Here is a 21567-nt window from a genome sequence, read left to right on the forward strand (position 1 = left end):
AAGGGGGGGGGGCACTTTAGATAAAAGGGGATTTGGATCCTACATAATGAGGCCAATATGCATGTGAAAACCCTCAAACACCATAATACAATTACAATATCATAACTAAGTTTCAAATCTGCAGCCAACAGGTTTGTCATATTAACTCAAAAGGTTACGACTTAAATCGGTGTTGTGCTCACAGCAAAAACCTGTTATTGAAAGGTATATCAGTAGGTAAGGTAACAAATAGGTAATAAATCAATAAGGCTAAGATCCTCGAATAAAGACCATCACTATTGGCAGCCTCTTCATCATACAAGACACATCCATGTTTCTGGCAGACTCAGGCTCCAGTATGGTGTTGCCTGTGTGGGCTCTCCATGACTGCAGCGTCAGCCCTCTCCTCTCCTCTCATAAGGAGGAGCAGGTGGGCAGGATGAAGTTGTCGCTTTTTTTATGAATCCAATAATGAGGATGGCCGCTGACAGCTAAGCAGAGTCCCTGTGACTAGACACAGGACTGCAGCCACAGGACTGTCTCCATATTAGACCTGGGCTGCTAATATATCACGTGTGATTTTAGGCAAACTAGAGCAGTGGATGGTTTGATGGATGATCTTTCTGTCCACTGCTCCAGAGTGAAATCAGCATGGGGATTTAATACAGATACAGTCCTTAAGGAAATAAATTTGTATGATGTTCTGACTCTTCTAATATAAAATCTAATCTAATGCCACCAACAGGTAAAGGTGGGTATGAGAGGTTATGAAACAAATGACCAAATTCTTGTCTCAGCTGTTTAATATTAAAGATATAATGTTTAACATTTCTGCATAAAATGTCTAATAATATCTGAACCTTTTGGGCTGCCTGTCAAATTCACACTCAAAACAAATAGGGGGCAGTGTATCCACCAATAACTGCTGTTAACGCAGTTAGCTATGCAGCTAGCAATCTGGGCTGGGAGCTCAAGCTTTGGTGTTTACACTGCTAGCATAGGAGCTTTGAACTGGGACAGTTCACATTCTCTCAATCAGTTTCTTTTTGTTTTTAGGGTTTTCAATTAAAATTCTTATTTAATTGCACCTTTAATACATCACCTGGTCCATTAACTTTCCTGCCTGAGCAATGCCAGATAGCTTTTTCGTTGGCAGTGATGGTTGTTAAACAGTGAAGACAACAACTCCCATGAACCCATTCTACTGAATGTAATCAAACTACAGTTTAGTTTTAATTGCTTGACTAAGGGACCCCCGGTTAAGAAATCACGTATAGTGTATTTAATGCTTATTAACTGTATAATTATATACAGTATATATAAGTTTGCTACAATGAGTGTTGCCATACATAGAAAAGCTCAGATGAGTATAAAGCTGACAAAATGCTGGAAAAGGGTGAGTCAAGCCTGACCCGCCCAGTATCTAAAATGTCTAAATGGAACAATTTGGCACCAACACAGGAAGACCAGTGCCCCAATGTATGGCTTACATGTAATACGCCAGACTACATTGATCATACTTTTTTTTTGTCATAACCATGATTCTCTCATTAACTTTAACCCTACCAGACTTTACATGCACAGGTATTGCAGAAAGCAAACGTGAAAGTAAGAGGAAGAAATTGGCATTGAGCATCTCCTGGAGTTTTGCAGATTACTTACTGTACATTCTCAGGCCAAATTCAACTTCTTGCCACACTCATTCTTAAGGTCTAAGAATAGCAAAGTCTCCATTTTTCATTCATCCTGCATGTTTTTTTCCTCTGGTGTGTAGCCAGAATTAGAGCATTGTGGGGATGAGGCAGAGACTCTAATGGTTTTTGGACTGCAGTGAAACACCAGCAAGGCTATAAACATTTAGCCTCATTTTAAACCCTAAAAACTAATTAGAAAACACAGATGGAGGCCAACAAAGTGCAAAGAGGAGGCAGTTGATATTCTTTAACTTTCCTCTGCACTCAGTTGTAATCATGGACCGGTGGGAGATTTCTGGAGCATGGCTGTTTTGTGCAATTACATATGGAACCTAGTGAAGTTTTACTTCTAGCAAAACACCTTAGGACTATCTGTCAATACTGCTAATTACTGCAGCTAATGATTTTAAAGGTAGAACATTTTGCTTTTTTGAGTTATTCTTATTGTACTGTTTGGGATCAAAACTGCTGTGCTCTTGCGTGTTTTTTTGCCATTGATTTTGGGTAAAATGTGATTGATCCCACAATACAGTCTTCTGTAAATCTGGAATTTGATTTGCTTCTTTGATACAGTAATATTTACACAACATGTCTGCCAGAATATCTGAATTTTTTTCCACCATTACATGTTTAAGAATTCACCCAATATATAAAACGTTTGAGAGCTATGTCACAACACTGGTGGTTACATCCTGGGCTGATGTTTTCCCATGCAGGCCCAGTTTGTCCGCTCCGTGACCCTGCCTCTTGACCTTTCCTCTCCTTCAGGCTCCCTGGTGGTTTGTGCAGGCCTGTCCTTCTACTTAAGTTATGCACACAAGGCCTGGGGATGGCAGCTGCGGTGTCACTGGGAAACTTCACAGCTTTGCCACAAGGCACTCCAGTGGTCAGTTCTGGCTTGTTGGTGCCCCTCGGGTGTTTAGATAATCTCACTGATGCTGCCTTATCTTGTCTTTGCACATGATGGAGAGGTAGCTTCAGGTGTAGCTGCTATGGAGTGACGCAACCCAGTGACCAGAATAAATGCTCTCAATGCATATTTTTGTAAACTATGGAAATGTTAAAATGCTTCATTTCTTTTTGTTGCAGCTTGACATGGTCTGGTTAGGTTTTGAAGCTAAAAACACTTGGTTACGGTTGGTATAAGGTCATGGCTTTGCTTATACCCCTTTTTGTTGCCACAAACATGGCTGGGGGTGTCCCAGGTGCTAAGAGTGTATCAAGAAAGGACGCAACACTCACAAAGGCAGGAACAACAACCACAAAGACCAAAAAAAGAGCTCTAATGATAAGCTGATGTCCAAAATCCAAGCAACAGAAGGCAGGAGAAGGAAAGTGCGAAGGCAAAAACTGAGGAGGAACCAGAAGATATGGAGAACCAAGACAGGACATGCAGGACGCTGGCACAGGGTCACAGACAAACCTACAAAGTGTAAGTGTAGGGGGAAAACACAGACTTTCATACACAGGAATGATTAACTAATGTAACACAGGTGAGCAGGGAAAGGGGCGTAAAAACAGACAAAGGCAGGAAGTGGAAAGTTAAAACATGACACATGAAGACGTGAACTACACAATATAAGCAAACCAAAAATCCAAACCATGGCACAGACGTCTTGTTAACCTGGTCTGGTCACCACAAACATGCCTCAAGGTCTCCTAAAAAATATCCACACAGAAGTCACACTTACACTTAAACACAGTTCTTAACTGTGGTCACTGGCTTGACAGCCTCCTTGTTGGCAGCCACCATCCCCTTGCAATACGGAAGTCGGGCCATAAACACGTCATGTGAATGTGATATGACACATTTTGAGAAGTATGACACGTACAAATGTGAACATAAACATTGACCGCCTGATTTTTATCCTGCCGACTGGACTGTCTTTTGCCAACTATGAAGACCACAGCTATGGTGCATTATCGGGGCATTTAAAATGCTTCATAATTACACTTTCTGATGCACCCTATCAACAGTCATTATACTTTATTGATGTGTGTGTGTGCCTGTTTTACAGGATGTTATGTAGTAGTCATAATGCATTATAATAACCTCCAACTGACCAGGAGACGCTTGAACTTCTCATATTGACTATAAGTCTCATATAGTGATACAGTGCGTCAGATATAACTCACTACAAGTTTTCTTTTCTTTTTGTTTCACTTTATTGTTCCCATGATGGCTTCATAAGACTGTAAAATATCATCATACACACAGATACAGCAATCTAAGACCTGTCAGTGGAATCAAGTCAGATAAAGAAAATCAAACGTGGCAGACTTCTTCAGCCTGTCAGAGGGAATTCGTGACCGGATCTAAAAGTGACGCTCTCTTTCGTGGAGACCCTGAACGCAGCAGTAAATATGTGACGTGTGGGTGGAGCTGTGGGTTCAGACCTGCTGTACCAGCTCTGACTCTGTGATCACTTACAAAGGATGCCACCAGTGGAAGACCATCACATGGAGAAAAATGCGTGGAGACGGAGCTGAATGTTTTGGATTTGTGTTGTTGTTGTTGTTGTTGTTCTGATTATTTTCAAAAAATGATTACAACAATCTAAATGACACTTTTACCTCCTCCACAATTAAACCCTCAGTCGTTTTTTGAGGGAGAGTTTTTTTGTTTTTGTTTTCTTCTTTCTTCTTTTTAGCACCTACAGGCTCCTAATCATGCATGCGTGCGTATGTAGTTACACGGACTTTGCATTTTTAGTTCTCGTTTTTCAAACGGCCCATAATTCGCCTGACCAGAGTCAGACTGTGACTGCGAGGACGCGCGCTTGACTGTGACACCGGCCACAATGCTCCCCTCAGTGAACTTGCTCTAAAGTTCTCTTTATGGCGTTTCAAAATGCCAGACTCTAACTTGAGCAACAGGAGCGACCATGGGATCTACTTTGCTGAAGCTTCCAATGGATCCGTTCTGGACGAGGTGTTTCCAAACGACAGCGCCACGGCATGCACGAACTTCACCATGGACTCACAGGTTGTCGGGGTCGGGATCATTCTCTCCGTTTTCATCTTGGTGGCGATTGTTGGGAACATTCTGGTCATCCTGTCCGTGGTGTGCAACAGACATTTGCAGACCGTCACAAACTTCTTCATCGTCAACCTGGCCATGGCGGACCTGCTGCTGAGCATTATCGTGCTGCCCTTCTCCGCCTCTCTGGAGGTGCTGGGATGCTGGGTGTTTGGCAGGGTGTTCTGTAACATCTGGGCTGCGGTGGATGTGCTCTGCTGCACCGCGTCCATCCTCAGCCTCTGCATCATCTCCATCGACCGGTACATAGGTGTTAAGCACTGCCTGAAATACCCGAGCATCATGACGGAGAGGAAAGCGGTGGCTATTCTGGTCCTGGTTTGGGTTCTGTCCACGGTGATCTCTGTCGGGCCGCTGCTGGGATGGAAAGAACCGCCGCCCGTGGATGAGAGCATCTGCAGCATCACGCAGGAGCCGGGCTACGCGCTCTTCTCCTCTCTCTTCTCGTTCTACCTCCCGCTCATGGTCATCCTCATCATGTATTTTCGGGTCTACGTGGTGGCCCGCAGGACTACCAAGAGTCTGGAAGCGGGCGTCAAGCGAGAGAGGGACAAGTCGATGGAAGTGGTGCTCCGGATCCACTGCCGCAGCGTGCTGGAGGACGCGCGCCCGGCCAGTTCCAAGAGCAGCAAGAACCACCCGTTCCGAAGTTCTCTGTCGGTGCGGCTGATGAAGTTCTCCCGGGAGAAAAAGGCTGCGAAGACCCTCGCCATCGTTGTGGGGATGTTCATCTTGTGCTGGCTGCCTTTTTTCTTCTTTCTGCCCATTGGTATGTCCTCTAACTTTATATTTCTGCTCCATTAAATGTGCCAGGAGCGCACAAAGAGGCGCACAGGTTGCATTGTCATTTTTTTTTTCTTAAAAAACTCGTCGAATGCCTTCAAGTGACCAGATCGATGTTGTGATTGAGCACCTTGTGGGAAGCCGTTCGCTTGCAGTGATACGAGTTATTTTCCAGATAATTACTTTACTGTTAAAAGTGAGGGGCTAATTAATGCATTTGCGTCAGTTGGAGTGATTCAACTTTCTCAGCCTGCTTCTCCTCCTCGGATAGATGTCTCTGAACGGCGCAACACAATACCGACTGCAAGTTAAAAATGGAATACACGCAAAATGCTGGTTTCCATTTGCAGGAGTTGATCAAATTGGTATTCTAATGTCCTAAAAACACAATGTTTTTGGTCAGACAAGGTCAAATCTGCAACGTGATCATTAACGTGGCTCGTTTTCGTGCCTGGAATTCTTCTGGGAGCCTATGTTTTCATATGGCTATTTTTTTATTTATTTATTTTTTAAAAAGACCAGTCATAATAGACTGACATTCTTCACTAATGAGCCCTTTACAGCAAAAAAAAAAAAAAATGCTCCTAACATCTTGCAGCCCTTCACATGGGCTCACTCCCAGTCCAGCTCAGTACCCATTCAGGATTCAAGATTCAAGATTACTTTATTCATCTCAGGGGAAATATGTCTTGGGCATAGGCTGCTACAGGCATGCAAAAAAATATTAAACACAAAGTGTATTGCACAGAAAGGCACACACATATTGCAGTCAGTCTCACATAGTTATATAAAACACAATACCAGTAAACTATGTCAGGGGTTTCGTTTCTCGGTTTGAAGGAAAAGGTCACTGCTAAATAACAACATTAAATTCTAATTGGTGGTCCTGAGAATGACAAATTATTGGAACTGAAGAATTAAAATGTAATGCCGAGAGCACCGCAGTACTGGAAGGATGAGATGCTGGTGTTAGGAGGAGGAAATATCCAACTCGAAAAAGGTTCCCGATATCTTGCAATCATGACATATGCCAGTTCCAGGTCTGGTGGAAACCCTTCAACTGCAAGATTCAAGATGACTGTTAATTTGTCCCCAGGGTAATGAGATAAAAGTCTACCCGAAATTCAAGAAAATACAAACGTATTTGTCTCTAAAGAATAAAAGAAAATGTCTTGATAAGAACAACTTCAAAACTGACCCCAGCAATGAAAGGATGTCGGAGTTAGGATGAGGAAATATCCAGTAATCACGAGATGGTTTAAAAAGGCCCTTCGGTGGGGATGATGAATGCAAGTCATGATGGGCGTGTACGTGAGAGTAACCCAAACTAAAGAATGTAAGATGCATATAAAGCTGCACTCACACAAAGTAATAGTTTTCACAACACACATACACACACATAAACTGATGGTGGCCCTCATGAATTTTCATTTTGCATATATTCCACATAATTGATTGTAAAAGCCATTATGGCCAGTCAGTTATCAGGTATAGCACTCACAGCACTCTCATTGTTGCTGCCCCTCCAAATGTACTGAATCAAATTATTAGAGCAATGCCCGCTGGGAAAGAGAGTGAGGTGGGGAGAAATGAAATGGGTGCTGCTTCTAATCACTTTATACACTCAGTGGGGAAAGGGCAAGTTTATGTGTATCCAGAAGTATAAGATACCCTCATCTCTTCTTGGGAAACAAGTTTTAAACAAAGGCATTTTTAATGTTATTACAAATTAATGTAGCGTGACACACTGGGACTTTACATACATTATACAATCAGCAAAAACACGTAGTGGTATATTAATATCTATAGGCTCTCAAGAGGCAAGTCTGCAACATGTGTATTTAATTGATTTGGTGACAAACAATCTCTAATTGTATCACTTTCATTTACATGCCGCCTGCTCATAGAAAACATCATCCAGGATCTGGAAGGAAGTCTGAAACAGTACCGCCTCTCAGTGTAGCACAGATCAGTATTCAGACGAGAATACAAAAGAGAGCTCTGTCGAAAGGAATAATTATTTTTGAGAAATAGGTCTGACGACATCTTGAATTTTGAATTTATGATTCCTGCTCAATGGTCGAGGCCTCTAATTTGCGTTATAAAAAAAGTCAGACCGCCGAGAACGCCTTCATCATCTAAGATAGTGTCTGCGTCCTAATGTCTGTTATGTGATTGCTGAAGCCACAAAAATGAAAGAATCTCAGGATTCTTAAGCTCCTTGCCGGCAACAACCAGCCCTGCAGAATCCATTCAGACCTGCTGTGTTGCAATTTGTGGCGGCCCTGGAGGAAGTAGTTTAAAACCTAAAGTTCCCCATAGGGATCAATGAGGTGTTACACTGTTGTTTTATGGATTCATCCCTTTAGAGAGGCTGCTGTTTGTTTGTGTGGATCAGTCACTGCTTACGCATACTTGGTCAGTCAGACAGATTTATGTTGGGACATTGTAGATGCACATTAATGATGACTAACCTTTTGCTGAGAGGCAGACGTGTACTTCCAGCACCTCTTTTACCAATCAGGCCTTTTTTCTCTGTGATGATGCGAATCCAGACGAGGTAGCGTGAGTCATCTGCAACTCCATTGAGAGTGCTGCGTTCAGAATAACTTTGAATGGCTCATTCTCTCCCAGTTTAATGGATAAAAACAGCAAGCAGAGCCACATCACATGGGGACTAAAGAGTTAGCTATTAATATGAATTGATTGGTGATGTTTTAATTGGCTGGTTTTGAAGTATTGCACTTGGCTTAGAAATGACATTTTGCTGGAAGGTATGATTAGAGAATCAGAGTCCACAACAAACTGTACTATGATTAATATATTTATGATTTATGATATATTGCAGTTATGCTTTACTGGATTGAATTTACCTTGAGTTTTATACAGTCTTCAAACCACAACACCCTAACATTTGTATTATACTCGACACTTTCTCTCTTTAATGCAGCAATTTTGTCTTATCATAAAGAAGCAAATGTCGATTGCACAATGTTATGGCTGTAGAAAAATGACACCAATGGCATTTAGATCGGTAACCTTGCTTTCATTATGCAGTATTTTTCTTCCACTATGCACGAAATCTCCTTGGAAAATGAAGCCTGACTCGTGAACAAGTCAGGCTGGTAGACTGACACCATTTCTATAGAAAGGTGAAATCCCATCTTTTCCGATGTGCCCCATGGTACAATATTTCAGAAAAGAAATTATGTGGTAGTTAGAGGTGAGAAACAAAATATTTTTTATCAAGTTTGAAGTGTGCCATGAATGATAGAATTATGCCAATTAAATAATTAAGCCAACACCAATATGGCCATCCCCTCAGCGCAGAAAAAGACAAAAATTGGCCATATAGACAGTGGCAGTTATGTGAAGGGATAGTCGGTCACTTCTAAGAGCTAGCTAATACACAGACTGGCTTGACAAGGGTTCGTTTATGGGTCTTGGTGAGTGTTAAAATGAGACAACATGACTGTACCTCACAGTCTAATACCTCAAAAGTTTTATAACAAACTACTATTATTTGCCTCGCCCCATTTACTGTCATACATATTTTTTCTAAAATAAGGTTCTATGGTGGTCCACCGGAAGAGTCCATCTGCTTTTATGTCTCCATTTTAAATGAAATGACGTTGTCTGTGGTTGTTACTTTAAGGAAAATGAAAAGTAATCCTGTTGTGCTTTGGAAAGCTAGGTGGGGCATTGTCTGTGTCCAGACACCCCCTTGTGTCTTGTTTCCACGTTTCCAAGAATCTATATTTTCTTGCTGTCAATTAACCCTATGAAAATAAACCAATAATGACACAACTGCATAGCCAAAGTCTGTTATGTCTTTCAAAGGAAAAAAGGGGACTGGACCACACTGATAAATGAATGGCCTTCAATTGTTTCAACACTACTGTGTCCTTGTTTGAACAATTGAAGGCTGTAAATTTATGAGTGTGCCCCAGTTCTCTTTTTTTCTTCGATAATTTGCCGTCCTCGACCTGAGAAACAGTTTGAGAGTTGAGTTGAGAGTGTGATTCAAAAATACATTTTTCTGACAAATAGGTCCTGAAAAAAAAGGGAAATTAAATAATGATGATGGTAATATGAGTAGCATTACAGCTATAGCCATCACAATATGTAATATGGTCAACATGCCTTACTATACATGCATACCATTGGTTATGCAAATATGTTTTGATCCTAAGTGGATTTATGTCGAAAGTGAGTTTTAAAAAGCCCTTCATGAAATGTTGACCTTCACACGGAAAATGAAAAGTCAAGAGATTATTCCCTAAGCACCTTAACTAAAGGACTGATCAGGAATCCGTCTGCTCACACAAAAGAGCCATCAAAAAATGCAGTCTGAGACATTGGACAGGTCCCCAGACTCCTTGACAGGCTTCAACATGTATTCACTGCATTGATTTCTTACTTGGCTTTATGATTTGTACTCAGATACAAGCCAATGTGAACTTTAAAAAAAGAATCCCGTCCTCAGAAAATATTTGGCAATCATCATGCAGACGTTTGACTTAAGAGACACCGTTGTCTCAAAGGCAATGAAACAAAAAAAAACCCTAAAGAAAATACCTGTTGTCATGGCGTTGTGCGAGTGTGCGTCAGAGTGGTGAATCACTGCTGTCTGCCTGTAAGGTGAGGTCATTACAGTGACAAGAATCAATAGAGTAATCGCCTCCTTTAACCACTTTATTAATCTTAATCTCTCACTGTGTCGCGTCAGAGCTGATTTGTAGTCGAGTCTCTTAACGGAACCGAAGGTAAAGTTAGAATCAAAATAAGACGTAAGAGTATTATTATTCAGTTTAGGTCTCAGAGTAAATTGCGCTTGCTTGCCTTTATTTTTTTTAGCAGTTGCTTTGATTGACTTTGTGTAGCTGATGTCAAAACAGCATGAAACCACTACTGTACTTCACATACACACCATTACATATACTTCCACATTGTGCTAACCAAATTGAAGTGAAAATGAACTTCTAAGCGCCCAGGTGGTGCAGACTAGATATTAGCATATGTTGCTTCTTTGTCCAGGGTCAACATCTTTAAATCAGACAGGAAAAGAAAAGGCAAAATCTCATAAGAAAGCAGCACATTTTACCTCAATTGTTGTTTACCATTTGTTGTGGTTTTCGTCTTTGTTATATCTTTCTCATCCAAACATGGGAAACACCTTAAGACAAGTTGTAAATTCTACCTCTATCTTAAAAAAAAATCCCTTCATGTTATTAGCAATCTGATGAGAATAATGTGTCTGAATCAAAATGTATTAACATTTTTAATATGAAAACAACAGATTCCACTCATGTAAAAACTCATCAAAATGATTTTGTGCATTTATGCTTGTGGCTGAAGCATGCTGTGTCAGTATCTGTTCCATTAATAAATGTCAACAAAACGTCAGAACCTACCCTGCTCCTGTAAAGTAAACACCACCGAAGACACCACCGAAGACCCACTGCTGCATTACAAAAAAATAATGCTGAGAACACCACACTGTCAGAGGAGTAAAACATTTACACAAACATACATTTAATGTATTGTTTTTGATGAATGCATAAAACAACATAAGTGCAGATTCAGGATCATCCAAGCATTGCTTTCCTATAGTGTTCCTACAATCACATAAACCTTTACAAAAAAGGGACTGATTGATATAAAACATTCAAAACAAGCTATTTGTCATATCTGTAATTTTACGTAAATTAACATCATGTTCTCACTCCCAACGTGTGAAATACAGCAGCTTGGTCAGTGGCCCTGAGCTTCAATCACAATGTCCACATTCACAGACTAACACACTTTGACATGTGTTCCTGGTAAATCTGCAATGTTTTAGGGCTGATCCATTTCCAAAAGTGCATGAGGGCTCTCTTGCAGGCATTTTGAGCGCTTTATGGCCATGTTACACAAGTCTGCACAGACTTTGCCTGAGTGAGTTAGCAGCAGGTAATAGAGTTAAAAATGGGGTTACCTTAGGTTACCACAAGAAAGCCTGAAAATGCTAGAAAAAGTATTTTTTTTAAAAAAAAAAGGTAATGTCACTCTTGAATATATGTGATTAATTGATTTTATATTCAATATTTTTTATTCACCAACAAAAATAAAGAATGGACATTTCCTCCTAGAACTGATCCCTCAGTTTATTACAACATACATAAACAACACATATCAGAAGAAAATAATATGACATTGGGATCTCGTCTATGATGGTCTGCTTCCTCCTATAGTGTAAAGCTTGCTGAGAAATGTTTCACATAATATTTGTTTTGGACTGTTGTGAGTTGACCCCAGTTTGTTTAGGATTAGGCAGCAAGACTACTTGGTTGGGTTCAGGAAAATATCATTTTCAGGACAAATTTGTGTTAAGTCGTTGACTTTTAGTTACGCAAAGGACTTAAACTCAAGTCATTTGGTTGAAAGCCCTGTGTTTGACCCATCAAAGCACCCTGACCCCCTCCAGAAACAGACTTATACTACTGCAAAAAAAAAAAAATGCCTCCAGAAGTGGCATGCAGTGTGATAGTTTGAATGCGTTGCCCGAGTTGCCGTTTTTGGAGAGAAGATAAAGCTGCAAATAATAAAAACAAACAAAAAATTAAAAATCATGACCTGATTTTTCAGAATTTATCAAAAGTAATGGTATATGTTGTTTCAATTACCTTAATCTTGCTTCAACAGTTTGATTTTGAAGTAGGTCTTGATCGAAAAGTAACTGCAACATACTGTACTTGTACTCAAATCTTCCTCCTTCTTCTTTTAGGTTCTTTCTTCCCGGCTCTGAAGCCATCCGAAACTGTCTTCAAGGTGATCTTCTGGCTGGGCTACTTCAACAGCTGCATCAACCCCATGATCTACCCCTGCTCCAGCAAAGAGTTCCAGCGCGCTTTCACTCGACTTCTCAGGTGTCAGTGTCACCAGAGACAGAGGGTCCTGCGCCGCTTTTATGACCAAAAGTGGCGGACAGCTGTCAAGGGAATGGCAAGGGATCAGAGGGGAGACTATAAGCCAGGCTATGCTATACACGAATCCTGCGGCAGGTCTTTGTTACACAAGGGGAAAGGGCGCTCGCTAGGTTTCAAGAGATGGAGTCTGTTCCCACCACTGCAGAAGTCTTCTTTCCAGCTGAAAGAGAAAGTGAACAATTTGTCAAACAAAATCAAGGGAGGGACAGGAAAAAGCACGACACCTGCAGTGGGCCGGATTGAAATAGTGGACACGGTCTCTATGGGGATTTACAACTGTGAGCAGAGCAGCTATCAGTTCTATGATCTGGCAGACTGCTATGGCCTGAAAGAGACTGACATTTAGACGCCACTAGAGAATCTTTTATTTATTTTCAAAGGGTCGTATTTGACCAACATGCAAGAAAGACTGTATCTGAGAATCAAAGCCTGATTAAAGGTGTGGACTGAGAACGATGGCTTGATCCCAGCAAAAAAAGACTTTGTATCAACCCCATCATCCCCGTCTTGTTTACTTAAGATGAAACTGCTTGTGAAGCTGCCACATTTTTGGAAAAGGACACAAATGTAGCCAACTCCTCGGACTCACTGCTGTCTTTTGGAAAGCATTGTGCATTGACATTTCACAGCCCTCAGTTGACAGATGTACTTTTGGCAAGATGTTTAACATGAGCCTCATTTGACAGTTCCACTTCTTTCTTTACATTTTTATATCACACTGTCGCCTTTTTTCTTCTTCTTCTTCTTCTTTTTTTTTTTTTTACTATTTCCCAGCTGACACTGTGCAATGATGACGACTCCCAATGAATGGTGACTGCGTTGATATTCGGTGGACTTTAAATAGAAAACTTAGAAAACAAGGGAAACAGACTGAACCAAATATTTTGAAGCTCTAACAGAGCAAATTTAGTCATAAGTGCAATTTTCATTGTTGCCAGAATGTACGAATTACTTAAATGAAATGTTTCTTGATGAATTCTGATGCTTTTTCTGTTTTGACAAGGCATTGTAAAGACAAGAGGCCAGCAAAGAATAAAGATGTTGCACAGTCAATATTTATTCCAAGTGTTGAATTATGAATTAACATGGCATTGATATATAAACATAACATTGAAATGTACACTTGTTTGATTGAAAACCTGTCAGTCTACTTGGCCAAGTGAGTGCTGATGTGAAATAAACGTGCTTTGTTTTTTTGTATTTTTAGATGTTATGTTTGTTTATGTAAGATGAAAAGATAAATAAAAAAGGAAGGACTATTTGAGTCAAAGGACACTTGTGCCATAAATTGATTCTTCATTTTAAAAAAGTCTGCCACATCCATCAGATGCTGTTATAGTTTCAGTCTTTTAACTGACTGGCTATTGGGCTTCCTCCTCTGTACAGTGCAATGAGCAACTTGAGATGCGTGAATGGAGTCGGAGTTACTTGGTAAAACACATTAAGCTGTGTTCACAGGCCTTGGGGGACAAATCTACTGCAAAATCTGAGGCCTAAATTTCTCACAGTGCAACTCACATCACTGGAGACAATGTATCACATTAAATGCAGCTTCCTCTGGAGCCACAAAAAGTTTTTATACTTCCTCTTCACGTAAGCAGTAGTACCCAAGATCTGTACACACACCTTAATGTGCAGAATTGGTGGGGATGAAGCTAAAGCTGATAAAGCTAATAAAAAGCTAAATTGTCCTCAGACAATAGCAGATTAACTTTTGCTCTCAACTGTTTACCTGCATGCAATCAGAACCTGCTCAAACATGGTTGGTTAACACCAGAGACTTCAAACCAGAAGCCTAGAGATTCTTTATTATTATGCAGATATCTCTGATCCTGCTCCTTTGTTTTAGCATTATTTCAAACATGTGCTTTTGGGAAGCAAAAATTATGTCTTTTTAGGAGATAGTAATTAAACAGATGGAAATATAGCAATATCTAAATGTGTCAAGCAAGGTGAACAGAGTGGTGAGAATCTGCTGACTGAAAGAGAAAACAGAAGATTTGAGGGATTCAAAGAGAGTGACAGACACAGACACTCATAATCTGGAGCTTCGGGCGGTGTGGAGAAAAGAAGAGACAGATCTCTCTATCTAGGCTCTATCAACACTAGAATATCTCAATTCCATCCTTCATTCCACCATGAGTTTACTCATGTCTCGGCCAAGGAGAATGTCAAATAGCTGAATTGCACTGAAAAATATACAAAACAAAACACAAAACAAATATGCTAAAAAACACAAAATAAAAGCTTGCTGTCATGGTTCAAATGCCTTTTAAAGTGTTTTTCCATTTATTCTCACTCACCCCTCTGTCCCGAAAAACAAATTAGACTTGAAACAACATTATAACTCCATCAAAGCCTCATCCTAACTAATGATAAAAGTCACTGGAATGTGTTGATGGTGCTTTCACACTTAGGGTTCAAGAGAGAGCCACTTCCCTGTGCAATTTTAATAAAGAAAGGCTTTGAGTCTGTCTGAGAGCTAATAAACGGACTGCAGATAAGACATCAGCGTTCATCATTTGCACAAAGCTGGTACTTGACCGTCTTGAGTAAGACTAATTTGCTTTGCATTCAGGGCACTGAGTAGTCCTGTGCCATGCAGGATTAGGTTACAAGTTACAGGAAGAATGAGGCAATAGCAGAAAATACATTATACCTTCAGTGAGCTCTTAGGGTTTCCAAAAACTCTTACCACTTGCGCTTCTCACTTTACAGCAATGCTGAACCGCAAATTGAGTCATGTTTTCTTCTTTTTGTCAGTTGTCAGCAAATGTAATTGTGTGTTACCGTGGAAACACAGCCCATAGGGGCTGTCTGAGATAGCCTTGGGTTACACCGGCAGCCTTTTTAGCCTTTGAGCTAAGCCCTTTTTAGCATTTTAGCCCAAATTAGTCTGCCTTCATGCTGCTGTTATGTGCAACTCAAGTAGTACAGTCTGAGAAGCAAAGCTACGACTGGCCTGAAGTGCTAAACAAATCCACGGTGCCGACTTGCGAAAGATAACGATAAACTAAAACAACACTGTGAATAAGATTTTGAGAATAGATTAAGGTTATTGGCAATGTGGAAAGAGTGGACGGGGGAGAAACTGGGGGGGGAGACCCTAGCTCCATCAAGACAAATAAACCTCAATTACTTCCTGCTATTAGCCCCATTCCACCATGAACATGTATTCTAGCACTCTGGCAAAACTAGATACTAAAACAATATTCCTGTTGAAGTGCAGGTTGGTGTGAGTAAGATTACAAAGCTAAATAACCTGTGAAAAACCCATCGGCCAGTTCACGTGTCAACACAGAAACAGCAAAGGTGTTAAATCTAAAATTGTGTAGTTTGCGGGTGACCCAAAAGGACCAGGACCTAAACTGTCTTCACACAAAAATCCACAAAATCCATCTTCATAAAGCTCTGACCAGACCTGGACTGGTCTCCACAGTGTATTCCATCTTGCATGCGGCGTCCTGTAAACCCCTGCCTAGTGACAGGCTTGTGGAAGGTGGATTGGAAACTAATCTAGCAGAACATATCTTCCAGGAAAAGTGATACATTTTAATTTCATATACAGAGCAGACCTCACTCCCTGCACTTTGCCTTTCACTTTTCTTTACCATCACCAAACTGCACCCTGTGCACTCAACATGCAAAGGGAACACGTTTTCCCATAGGGGACAGGGAGTTCCCAACAATTACGGACTTCTGGAAGAGGTTTTCAGAGATGCAATCAAGCAATTTGTCCTAAACAATTCCTTACTTGCCAGAAGTCCTTTTTACTCAATGACTTCTCTGATTTTGAAATTCTTTGTTAAGCTGAGATGTCTCTGTTTAGTTGGCCTTAGCTCCCAAGCTACTAATAGATTGTAGATGGCTCCTCATTCTGTTAATACACAAACATGCTTTATGCTTCATGAATACTGGGCTACCGACATAGGTCAGGCAAATGCAGAAGACATTAAAAAACAGGAAATGACTAAAGTAAAATCCCTTAATTTAACTGTTGTGTGTTCGTATGGTCAAGGGTGGGAATGAGCAAAAGGCATATATATATATATATATATATATATATATATATATATATATATATATATATATATATATATATATATATATATATATATATATATATATATATATATATATATATATATTTGGAAACACTGAAACAGCTAACTTTGTTTCCATAAAATATTCATATTATTATTAAATTTTTCATTATATATTTTCACATCATCAGTTGTAAGCCTACTTTATTGAATGTGTCATTGCCACAAAACCATTATCTATCATTCAGATATTCCCAAAGAAGAGTATTCAAAAATGCTGAGTTTGTCTAAGGCATAACATCAATTTATTTAATGTTTTTGTGTCATCTTGCTGGAAACACTGAGCATCATCACGTTGCAACATAATCCATATCTGGTGATGGGCTGTGTAAGAATGTTTCAGCACATTTGCAATAAAGAAGTGAAAGAAATTGACATTTATTTTTTTTTTATTTGTTTTTCTTTTTTAATGATTGCTTCTCATGTGATATGCATTTAAGACTTATAGTGTAACTATTGTAATCAATAATATAAAAAAAACAAAAACATTTTATGTTATCCTTAACAATGAATGTAAAATGTGGAGCGATGAAATAAAAAGCATCCTCAGCATCCACCACTACCCACACCTGCCCTCAATCATCCACCACCTGCCACTTTGTCACAACAGCTTGAGGTCTGGTATTACCTTTCGCTATTTTTAGTGAAGCTAATAAGGGTGCTGCAACTTCTGAAATCTGCCTGTCATCAATTTTTTTATATGAACAAAAAAAGAAAACAAAACCCTTATTTTATATTCCCTTCTATAAGACCTCCTCTATTCTACAAGAGTAATCCTGCCTCATGATTATACACCCACCTCTTGGTTCTGCCATCTTCCCTGACCCATTTGAAACTTCATTTATTATTTACTGGGGAAAAAACCAACAATTTGTTAAGGAAAGCTCTTTTCAAAATGATGCACAACATTTTTGATTGTGGCTATAATACATCTGGGAATCATTTGAAGGATTTAACTCCAACATATCCATGTGCTTTAGGCATAAACAAAATACAAGGCAATACACCATCTTGCCTAATTATTCTTGCAGGTCATGACCACTGTCTGGGTGACTTGTCAGGTCATATCATGCTTCCGACATCGGGGAACTGCTCTTCCAAGGCTGGAGAAACAGACTAACACATGGACATAATCCAAAGATATTTTCCTAGAAATGCTAATATTGAAAAAAAAAAAAAAAGAGTAAGACAGGAATATTTTTTCCGTCATACAATAAGAAAAGAAGAAAAAAGAAAGAGCACATTACACAGAATGCATTATGATTGAATGCATGGTAAGTGGCCCAGCTCACTAATATTTCTCATAGTATAGTTATGATTCTTTCTGATTTAAACATACATTATTTTTCCATGCTGTTTCAGTTCCTTTGATTCACTAAAAAAGGCAGCCCTTTCTTTTCACAGATTTTTACCTACATAAAACATACGTATACTATCTTTATTTCATAGTTAATCTGCACGTTCGTTTGCATCCTTCCTAGTGTGCGATAGCTCCATCCCAGGAGAGGATCCAGGCAGGCATACCCTGCAGCCCATGAACATGAGGAATGCCCTACGGAAGGAACGGTTGAAGAAACCATACAGGAAGGGGTTTAGAGATGAGTTGATATATCCTAACCACAGAAATATGTCCCAGACGACCACATCTGTGCTGTATTCAATGAACGGGTCCACAATGTTGACTGTAAAGAAGGGCATCCAGAAGATCAGGAAAACTCCCATGATGATACCCAACGTTTTTGCGGCCTTTCCTTCCCTCTTCATTGTGTTGCGGTGTCGTTGTTTCTTGCTTGAATCTTTGCCCACTCCATTAGCCATCTGACTTTCCATGGCACTGATCTGCCTGGCCTGCCGTTTGGCAGCTTTGAAGATTTTCCAGTAGGCTATTAGCATGATAGCCATCGGCAAATAAAAGGCTACCAAGGAGGCCATGACAGCGTAAACTCGGTTGACCAAGAACACGCACACATCCTGAGGGAGCAGGATGTCCACACCGGCAATATGGAGATCTAGCATTATGGGGCCAAAGGAGATGAGCATGGGAACAGCCCAACATACAACAATTAGAAAGGCCACCCGATTGTGGGACATCTTTAAGGAGTAAAGCAGGGGGTTGCAGACGGCGTAGTAGCGGTCGAAGGCAATGCAGCTGAGATGGAATATTGAGGCAGTGCAGAGCATGACATCTAGGCTGGAGTGAAGCTTACAAAAAAGGAAACCAAAGTACCAGCACCCCTCCACAGTCCGAATCATACTGTAAGGCATCACTAATAGGCCAACGAGGCAGTCAGCCACTGCCAGAGACATGACAAAGTAGTTTGTGGGTGACTGCAATTGCTTGAAGTAGGCAATGGACAAGACCACCAGGAAGTTGCCCACCACTGTGCAGATAATGCCAACAGAGAGGAAGGCATATAGGAAAATACGAGACGTCAGGTTCCTCAGTGTAGTACAGGACTCGAGAGATGTGTTACCATCTCCGAGCAATCCCCAGCTGCTGTTATCCATGGTCTAATCAAACCTGTCAAAACACACAGATACGGTCATAAATAATGAGAGTTTTGGGCTCAAGCGAGACGTCTCAAAGCAGTTTGCCTACGCTCTTCTATGGTACATTAACAGTGAAAAAGTGCACAAACCACCCAGAATTCTGTTTGTTTCTGACCCAATTGCTGCTCCATGGTAACTTCTCATGAGCTGAACTCCAAACTTTAGTTTGCGTACGAATTGCAGGAGACCATGGACCTGCTTGTTCTGGTGTGGTAACCGTATCTAAAATGCCATCTCTTTGTTTGGAGAGAAAAAAAAAAAAAAATTTTTTTCATCAACACAAATCTTGATATGATAAGGGAGAATGATACATGGCCACCTGTTGTTTTCTGGAACTAGACAAAAAAAACACTCTTGCCATATAACAGTTAACAAGTTTCAGGATGAATCTTTCACAGCAGGGTTTTTTTTTTTGTTTTTTTTTTAAAGTTGAAGCTTGTTGGAAAGTTGAATGGAAATTAAATAGAAAGCTAAGTAAATAATAAGTCATCAAAATAAAGAATCTTTGTATTGGAGTGTGGAGGCTGAGTTAAAAAGAAGCTGGTGTATAGTCCGTCAGTTCTTCTCTCATTTACCAATATATTTAGGAGAGCAGAACTCTGTGTGTTACATTTATTGCAACATTATTTAGAAACTGAATATAAGAATGTACAAATATCAGTAATTGACAAAATTTCACAAAGGATTGATTTATCCTAAGGGAACAATTACATACTTATGAAACTTTAGCTCTCTGAATTCAGTGAATGCACTACACATTGGAGTATGTCACACAGCAGAGCACATATGACTGTAAGGAACAGAATAACATTAAGTTCCGAGTGCCAGTGGTGTGAACAGGGAGCAGATGTTCCAGCTGACTTGGAGTAGATTTTAATGAACACCGCAGGGACTGGCGGTGATGGCAAAGTGATGCTGAGTGAAAACTGCAGACTTTTTGCTCGGCTTGTATACTTGTTGAGCTGAACCGACGCACAACATCACAGCTTGCATGTATCAGTGAAATCAATTTAAAGTAAGTCATTTTTTTTCGTTACCTATAGATCCTATAGTTATTTTCTGTTGTGATTGTCATAAAGGCTGCTGACGTATTAATTCTTCATTCAGTGCGAGGAGGTATCAGTGCTGAGTGCTGAAGTGCCCTCCTCTACCTCTCTGAAGAGGTAAAGGGCACTTAGCAAAAAAGGGTACGGCTTGTATCAAAGACTTTTAATTTTGTGTATTACCTTTTCTCTGCTATTGTCAACAAAATAACAACAAAACCCCAAGTTTTCAGTTTACTTACACTGCCAGTAGACAATGATTCATATGATTTTAAAGCAAAACCTTCCTATCGAGCTTATAAAAGTTTAAGTCATTGAATAAAACAAAGTGTGATCATATTTGTCTTATATGTCTATATGCCTGGTATTAATACAAATATCATATCATATTCTGTTTATTTGTTCTGTTATGTTTGCTGTGCAACAATACTCAAAAAAACAGTTCTATTAGTATAATGATGATGTCCACATTTAAATGTTGTATAAAATTCTCCAGGCAAGATACTTTCTTTGTTAGTAAGATATAGTATCTACAACTCTGACAAAGCTACAATTAAATCTCACAAATGCAGAAGGATTTTTTTCTTTCCGTCTGATTCTACGGAGAGCAGATAGTTTTTAAACGTGACTCAATTAACTTACATTTCAAACCAGGTCTTTCTAAATACAATCAGCTTTCTCTATCGACTACGTCACATCGAGCAGTACCAGAAAACTGTAAATGACACTCACCTGTACAGAAGAGCAATGATCATCCGTCTGCCTCATGTCTGTATCATACTGCAGGTCTGTCAACCTTGGTTTTTACACAGAGATGAGGGTGGTGGGAGGGCTGGGTTGTGGGCTCTGATGAACACATGCAACAACAATCACGGTAACAAAATACAGTCTGCTGCCAGCTCCCCTGCCAGCTCAATTTAAATGAGTGTAGAAAAGGGCAACTAGGACAGTGACGTTTCTTCATTTTCTGCTCTTACTGTGGTATCCGGAGATTAATTGAAAAGGTTCACATGTGTACAGACCTGTTTCAAAAAATCATTGCATCATTGCTTTTTCCAACACTGATAAGCCAGGAAATTATATATGACACAAAATCAATGCAAGAACATAACACTCCAATTAAGACTATTGATAAATCCATAAACAGGACTGCTTAGGCTGAGTATATGCTATGTGCAATACAGTGCAACTCGTTTTCTACGGATAATTCATCACGAACTCGGTATCAGTCACAGCACTGTGTGTTTTTTTAAGCCCTGTTGTCAGTATGGCTCTGGGGATGGCATTCAGTCCACAAGTTCTCCAGAATGACACACCTCAACAACTATTGAACAGACATGGTTGCAACTTCACATTCGACATCGCCCTAAAACAGCTCTCATCAACCCTTTCATTTGTTTCAGTGTG

General features: G+C 40.0%; 2 protein-coding genes across 2 annotated transcripts; one reads left to right on the forward strand and one right to left on the reverse strand.

Annotated features, from left to right (window-relative positions):
* Positions 1 to 3850: 3850 nt before the first annotated feature.
* On the forward strand, positions 3851 to 13733 carry adra1d (adrenoceptor alpha 1D). Its single transcript, XM_037098974.1, has 2 exons — positions 3851 to 5482; positions 12263 to 13733. Exons 1-2 carry the CDS (start codon positions 4525 to 4527, stop codon positions 12808 to 12810), a joined length of 1506 nt encoding a protein of 501 aa, XP_036954869.1. The 5' UTR covers positions 3851 to 4524; the 3' UTR covers positions 12811 to 13733.
* Positions 13734 to 18016: 4283 nt separating this feature from the next.
* Positions 18017 to 19075, reverse strand: LOC119028483 (5-hydroxytryptamine receptor 4). The gene has a single exon (XM_037114576.1). The coding sequence runs from the start codon at positions 19073 to 19075 to the stop codon at positions 18017 to 18019; it is 1059 nt and encodes a 352-aa protein (XP_036970471.1).
* Positions 19076 to 21567: the final 2492 nt, after the last annotated feature.

This window comes from Acanthopagrus latus, chromosome 1 (assembly GCF_904848185.1).
Source record: "Acanthopagrus latus isolate v.2019 chromosome 1, fAcaLat1.1, whole genome shotgun sequence".
NCBI classification, from domain to species: domain Eukaryota; kingdom Metazoa; phylum Chordata; class Actinopteri; order Spariformes; family Sparidae; genus Acanthopagrus; species Acanthopagrus latus.

What these genes read in the sequence shown, in the direction of transcription:
- adra1d (XM_037098974.1), top strand. Translation starts at nt 4,525, where the DNA reads ATGCCAGACTCTAACTTGAGCAACAGGAGCGACCATGGGATCTACTTT. An exon ending in TTTCTTCTTTCTGCCCATTG is followed by an intron (nt 5,483 to 12,262) that starts GTATGTCCTCTA and finishes TTCTTCTTTTAG; the next exon opens with GTTCTTTCTTCCCGGCTCTG.
- LOC119028483 (XM_037114576.1), bottom strand. Translation starts at nt 19,075, where the DNA reads ATGGATAACAGCAGCTGGGGATTGCTCGGAGATGGTAACACATCTCTC.